The sequence below is a fragment of the Scomber japonicus genome, chromosome 7 (assembly GCF_027409825.1).
Source record: "Scomber japonicus isolate fScoJap1 chromosome 7, fScoJap1.pri, whole genome shotgun sequence".
Taxonomy (NCBI): Eukaryota; Metazoa; Chordata; class Actinopteri; order Scombriformes; family Scombridae; genus Scomber; species Scomber japonicus.
In genome coordinates, this window is record NC_070584.1 from 24,556,565 (window position 1) to 24,564,116 (window position 7,552).

At 37.4% G+C, this 7,552-nt stretch overlaps 1 protein-coding gene across 1 annotated transcript; it reads right to left on the reverse strand.

Annotated features, from left to right (window-relative positions):
• Positions 1–5,564: 5,564 nt before the first annotated feature.
• On the reverse strand, positions 5,565–6,991 carry pdcb (phosducin b). Its single transcript, XM_053322640.1, has 3 exons — positions 6,946–6,991; positions 6,449–6,597; positions 5,565–6,080 (listed from the first exon to the last, which is right to left on the reverse strand). Exons 1-3 carry the CDS (start codon positions 6,989–6,991, stop codon positions 5,565–5,567), a joined length of 711 nt encoding a protein of 236 aa, XP_053178615.1.
• Positions 6,992–7,552: the final 561 nt, after the last annotated feature.

The following is a 7,552-nucleotide window of genomic DNA, read 5'->3' on the forward strand; positions in this document are numbered from 1 at the left end:
TTAGCGTGTCACAGTTCATCAGCTATTGCATTTAGAGTAATTAGGAGTGAAGAGCCCTTTTGCAGGCAACATGTCAGAGATTACTGGAACTTACCTCCATGAAACCACATAAAAGTAGACTCATTAGAATAAATTGAGGTGCGATTTCAAAAGTATATTCATCTAAATAGATATCAAATCATAGCAGCTGACATACTGTATATGATCCCATTTGATTCAGTTTAATATTGGGATTGGGAGAACTATAACCTTTTTTTGTCTTTAGACTCAAACAAACATAAAAGGACAGAGGCTACCACTACGACTGCTAAATCCATAATCCTATAAGAAGATTGGCCTACTTAAAACTCAGTAGATCTCTGGACTATGCATCATCAAATGACACTTTGATGAAGCATTACTGTAAAAAATGGTAAATAAGATGCACCTTTGATACACTTTATTTATTTTCATTTAAAAATGCCATGCGTCTTATACATCGGTGTGTCCCACCGGTAAAATGCAGAGAGTGGTAGGATCTGCATATGGTTATAGGTCTTTAAGTTGGATCCAATGTGAACCCAGAAGATGCCGCTATAAGTTCCAGGTCTCATCACGCCGTGGTGCATACCGATAGCCGATCAGGCAGAGGTCAACTAGTTTACGCTAGAGATAGTAGTATTTCCAATGTGAACAAAGTCAACATGGCAACACTGAGAAATTGTCAAGAAAGAGTTACAGCTGCATAGTGACTTCACCTTGTTGACTTTGCTGAACCTGGTGGAAGAGCTAATAGAAGCAAAAAGATGTTTGTAGCTAAGAGTGGAATTGGATTCAATGTGAATTGAGAAGCAAGAACAGTGTCTGATCCCTGTGTCAAAAAATATGATTTGCATGAAAGTGATTGAGGTGGCAAGAGATTTGGGGGAGGCTGCGCTAGCTGGTGTGACAGATTTATGAAGAAAAAAGGACTGTCACTTCGCAGAAGAATTAGATCGCACTGTTAATAAGTACAGAAGAGAAAACGTCAGGAAAAAGTACAATGATTATTCATTTTTCATGGTGGTCCTGTCATGTTGTGCAGATGATTACTCCTTTATACCTCATGGACATCTGAAGAGACCTGCACAGACTGATGTGTGTGGGTGGATCAAAGAGAGTTGAGAAGATGTTTTTTAAAGAGCTTATGGTGCAGGCATTCCTGAAGACCTCAATTTCAAGCTGAAGAGTCCAAGGACAGTGTACCAGGTCAGCCTTACAGCACCTTGAGTGCAAAATGTGTGTGCAGCGACAGCTATATCATGTTTTTTAAAAAGGTTTAATTGAAACTCCTAGCCTAGCCAGAACTGTTAATATATCATATATGGGGTTGAGTTCAGTAAACCAAAACATTAGCGTAGCTTATTATTAACCCAACACACTGTTCGTTTTGATTGTGTTTCAAATAAAATAAAATTGAAATAGTTTTGGAATTACTTGTATAAACACATATGTTTATTAATGAATAGCTACTGGTACATTTAAATAAACCAGTCTTTAATAGAAAAGCTTGCCACCAATGCGTCTTATTTACCGGTTTTCATGGTACATGCTGTAATAGTAAAGGAAAAGCTGCATGTTTCTTCAGAAAATGACACAAAACAAACATAGCAACTGGACTTGACCAAGATTAGTCATTTTTAAAAAAACAAACATTTTTAAATTAAATAAACCAAAACAATACATTTAGTAGGACTGTCAGGATTGTTTAAAAAATAAAAAAATAAAAAATGCTGCTCACTGACTAAACCCACTCAAAACCACTATTATGGATAGCAATCAACCTCTGTCATATCCTGTGCACTGTCTACGCCAATAGTTGTGACTTTCCTTGGAATGTCCCATCACTGGAACGGAGCGAGAGAGAGAAGTACTGGGCACATGTTTTTTGTGTTAAAGCAAAGAAGTGCTTGGAGTAAACCAGTTTTTCTTTTGTTTTAACTGAACTCAAAGATAATGGAACTATAGAGTATTTTTTGTTTTTTATGCACTTTATTATAATGTGCTGTACATTTTGTTCATGCACTTTGTCAATTCACTATTGTAGCATTTCTTTTCTGTTTAGGGCAAGCTATATTTTTGAAGTAGACATTATGTTATCTCAGGCTCATTTTGATTTGAAATAAATCTAAAAATCATGTTCATAAAGTAACTTTTTTTGCATTTGATTCATTTGATCAAGATACAAGATCAAGATAGGAATTGCTTTACATTGTCAATATGGACTTAATATCTTATGAAATGAAAAAATAATAGAATTTTAAACATGCAATCAAAAATGCAATTAATCGCAATTAACTATTGAAATTCAGCATTTAATTGCTTCTTTTTTTATAATCATTTGACAGCCTAAAATGTACACATACCATCTTTAAGGACATATATTGTCAATGGTCTGCCTTTGTTGCAAACCTCTTTCCCCTTCAGTAACAGAGGATGTATGTGAGTGTTGATGTTTTTTGGCAGTTTTAATTCTGGGTTGGTAGTGCAAGTCTTGCCTGAAGCTCACAGGGGTCATGGAGGAGTCAAGTCAGTGTTACAAGACCAACAGAGGAGGTTATTTAACATTTGACAACCTGCTTTGGCAGGAAAGAAGACAGGAGTATTCTGCAAAGGTATGTATCCTAGCATGTGAGTATTTTGCAATTTAATTCCATTGGAGCCTTTGTTTTACTTGCCATGAGGTTAGATTATTTTCATTTGTTCCTTGTAAAAACACTTTCTTCAAAGTTGTAAACAAAAAAATGGATTCAGTTAAAGACTTTTTTTTGGATTGTCGTCCATAAACAAAGAAATAACAAGCTGGTGATATCAAGCGTAGCATCATCATCATGACAGCTTTTATGTTGTGGTTTTGGCATTTCTGAAGCTCACAGGGGTCACAGGGGAGTCAAGTCAGTGCTACAAGACTAGCAGACGAGGTTATTTAACATTTGACAACCTGCTTCGGCAGGAAAGAGAAGCGATGTCTCCATCAAAGGTATGTAACCCTGGCATGTGTGTATTTTGCAATTTACTTCCCTTGGAGCCTTTGTTTTGAATACACTGAGGTAAGATTATTTTCACTGATTTATTGTAAAACATTCTTTAAAAATTGTAAACATATAAAAATGGGTGCAGTTAAAGACTTTTTTGATGAATCGTCCTTAACACAAAGAAATATCAAGTTGGTGAGATAAGTCGTACCATCGGCGTTATGACAGCTTTCATGTTGTGGTTTTGGCATGCCTGAGGGTCACGGGGGTCACAGGGGAGTCAAGTCAGTGCTACAAGACTAACAGATGAGGTTATTCAGCATGTGACAACCTGTTTTGGCGGGAAAGAAAAGAGATGTCTCCTGCAAAGGTATGTATCCTAGCATGTGTTTTTAATACACTGAGGTAAGATTATTTTCATTGCATTTTTGAAAAAACATTCTTTCAAGCTTATAAACATATAAAAAAAATGGATGCAGTTAAAGACTTTTTTTGTTGATTCAACGTCCTTAACACAAACACGTATCTAGTTTGGCATTGTCATCATGACTTGCAGGCCTGTGAAAGGTTAGAGTGGTTTGGTAAGAACACTATCCTGGAGCCGACACTCCTCATGTTAGATTGTGTAACTTCATTGTTGGCTAAATCTCTGGTGACAATCTGAAAATAATGGTGAGGAGTTAAGCAATGCATGGTAAAATGTACCCCAGATGGAGCTAGAACTTTTAAAAGATCATCTACCCACCACACACACAAAAGCAGTTGCTTGATGACACATGGTGACCGCAGAGGTACGTGAAAAGGAAAGCACCAAAGTAGAAACTCACAGTAGATGAATGAACCAGACTGTTCTATTGTACTTGCATGATGGTGGATCTGCGAGGCTTTACTTAGGCATAGCGGTTCTTTGAGCTAAATGCTAACATTAACATGCTCAGAATGTGAATCCTATACATAGGCTACTGATAGTAAGCAAGTTAGCATGCAAGTTAGCGTGCGACTTTAGCGCAAAAACACAAACTATAGCTGATGCTGAAGGTAATGTCATCAGTTTTTTTGTCAAACTAATGAAATTTTGATCTCATAATGATGCCAGATGAAAAATTAAGAATTCAGGTTGATTTCACCCAGAAGGTGAAAAGAATGTGTATAGCAAATTTAATGGAAATCCAACCAATAGCTGTTGAGACGTTTTACTGAAAACAACAAAGGTTTATGATAATGCTGGAGGAAATTTAAGATCACCAAAATAATTACTGAAGGATTCATCCATAAAATATCATGACTAAATATTGAACATTAATGGCAAGAATCAAACAGAGATCTCTACCAGGGATCTTCGTCAGGCATTGTCAAATTGTTAGGACTTGGTAAGGCCTCTGGTCAGAAATGAAACAATTATAAAACACTTAATTAAAATTTCTGGGAGCTACTTGTACAGTGTATGAATCTGTCATTTGTTTTTTGCCTTTAGTGTGATTTTTGATCAAACACCTGTGAACATTTTCATAGGATGTTCATGCTCTACACCTTGTTTGTCCTAAATTTTGAACATTCACAAAAGTTTCAGTTTAGATGTACTGGTATGTTTTTTTGTGAATAAAAAAAATGCAATCCAAAACAATTTTATTACTATCTTTATTCTGAACAACATACATACGTATTGGGCTAAGTTTCATCATAAACCTGGACACAATCGAAGACAGTAATCACATGAGTAATCAAATATGATGAGAAAACCCAAGACACTGTAACTGTTTCCTGGCTGAATATTCCCATGACTTTCTCCCATTTTTACAATATGACACACACAGGAACAGATGAACTCCTCACTGATGATGTTACACTGATGGTGTTACCATAGCAGAGGCCATGAATGTTTTTTTCCAGATACAATATGCACCGCCCACAACACAAAAGCAGGGGTTGCTAATGTTGGACAGCTAGAAGCTGTGTTTACACAAAATTGTTTCCACACAGGCTGCTTTGGCCACTTAAGTTAAAGTGGTTGTTCTACTCAGTGGGCTTTTTAATTTTCAATTTGGCAAAAAAACAACAAAAAAAAACACAAAGACCACACATATACATGTGTTTAAATATATCATATTTAGGGATGTCACGTTGGATGAATCTTGGATTTATAAATAGTGTACAAGATCAATCCAATCAAATGCTACAAAAAGTCTATGAATGAATAATTTAAGTACATACAGTATGTAATATTTCCTAACATTGCAAAGTAAAAGATTGCAATTCTTTATTAATTACAGTCATTATAGCATATATACAGTGGTATAGCTGGTTTTGGCTTCTGTCTGGGTGGTGGTGAGGGGATCCCAACATATTTGAGAGCTCCCACATCAGGGACACCTGAGGTTTCTTCACCAGCTGTATGTAACAATTTCTCCTTAAGATAACGGTCCTCAAACATTAGTGATCTAGTGGAGATGTTATGTTTCTTCTATTTGCTGTAGCCCAAACAAATAATTTATTTTATAAATTGTCTTTCACAGCTCTATATCCAACTATCCAAGACAGCTTCCTTTCTTCCTCAGCAGACAAACTCTTTGTTTACTCTACATCGTTTTCTTCTTCATCTTCCAACATAGGCATCTCTTTCTCTGGCAGCAGGCCATAGCTGTTGAGGAAGGCCTCCACATCAGTAGCAAAGAACTCCTCAGTTAGGTTCTGTGTGCAGGCCAGGAAGTTTCCCAGTAGTTCTCCAGCTTTGTAGACCAGTAGTGTAGGCAAAACCTCATCTGAGAACCGCTCCGAAGCACCAGATGCAACAGCATCAATCCTGCAGAATTTTACAGTGGGATACTCAGTGGCCAGGCAGTCAAGGCAGTTGTTGAGCTCCTCACAACCTTTGATCCCAACCTTATAGATGTGGACCACCACCACTGTGGTGTGGTGCTCCTTCTCAATGACTTGTAGGAATGCCTCTCCACTGTCCAGGTCATGCACACCTTCAAACTTGGGCCCAAAGCTGAGTTTATCATGCATCTCCTGCATGCATCGCCGTCTGTATTTCTTCAGACATCCTTCGTCCTCCTCCTTTAGCAGTTCATACTCTTGGACACTCATCTGAAAAAAAAAATTACTACAATAATTACAATCTTTATCGGCTACAGTGTTGCAAAATGTACTATAACTTGTAAGAACGCAACGGTATCCTTAATAGATGCAAGGATTTCCTTAAATAGATGCATTTGTTTTTAAAGCAGGAATTTTCTGAAATTAGATTGTAATTCTTAGAAGCTGTCATTGCCAACAGACTTTCTTTTTCCATTGCTTGTGCTAGACAGCGCAAGAGATTTACAGTGGCATTAGCCAACAGGTTTATTTGTAGCTGTTACATAATGCCCAGTGTGCAAAGATCACAATTAAGAGCACAGAGTGTTTGCTGCTGCCCATCAAAGTCCTCCATCCTTACAGTAATCTTTTGGTTATACCTTGCGATTGAGATTTCCTCTGGTGTCGTCTTTTGGCCCGCCTGGGGTCGACATCTGTCTCAGCAGTTCCCTTTTTGCAGGTGGCAAGTTTTCCTGTTCCATGCTTTCCAACTTAAACCTCCTCCAGTCATTGATAACTCCTTTAGGACCTGTGGACATGACAAAAAGCATTTTGTATTCAGTTTTTGGCAGGCAGACACAATGTAATTCCAGTCCTGCGGGTTGTGGTTTCATGGAGCACTATCCTCAAAGTTTACTCTCAAGGCACAAGTTATCAATGATATTTGCAATGTCGGGCCAAATGACTACTACTCCTTTGTAAAATGACAATGTGCAGATATGAATCATTGGCTGGTATTAGGGTTTAAGGCTCTATATCAACCTGCCAGAAAGGATACTGACTGCACATATGTTGCATAAGAAAAACAGGATTAGAGCATGACTTTGCCTTTTACTTCCTGTTCGGTAGTACTGTTTGAAACACTGCCTTTACTCACCTGTGTGGGTTGCGGTCTCCTCCAAGTCAAGAATTTTGTCAGACATGTTTCTGGTTAGCTACCTGTGAGACAAAAAATAGAGAATTAGACTGAATTAAAGGAAGTCATCCATTATTTGATGTGAATGTGCTGATGTTTGACTGAATAATCATTGTACTTTTTCATAACAGTTAATGACTTGTGACACTTGTTAGTTCTAATTAGATACTTGTACAGGTACAGATTTTAAATCTTTTGGCTGTGACAGAGCTACTGGACAGCAAGTGAATCCCATGATATTTAATTAATGTAATGCCGCCTAAGAGGATTACTGCACCTAAAGAGCTCTCTTGCTTGTTGTCAACGCTTGGAGATACTGTTTTAATGTGGAAATGATGTAACTGGCAACTAACAATATGAACATTTAAAGAAAACAAATGTGCCAAAATGATTAACAATAGTTAGGTGCAGAAAAGTTGTAATTGTGCAGCTTCTTGAAATGTCATGTATACTTTGGCTGGCATGCTTTGTTATGCATCTGACACTTCATGAGCTTTGTAATGTGCGTGATGTCAGTGTTTGGATCAGTCGATAGTGTGACGTAAGCAGAGCAGACATGTCATTGGAT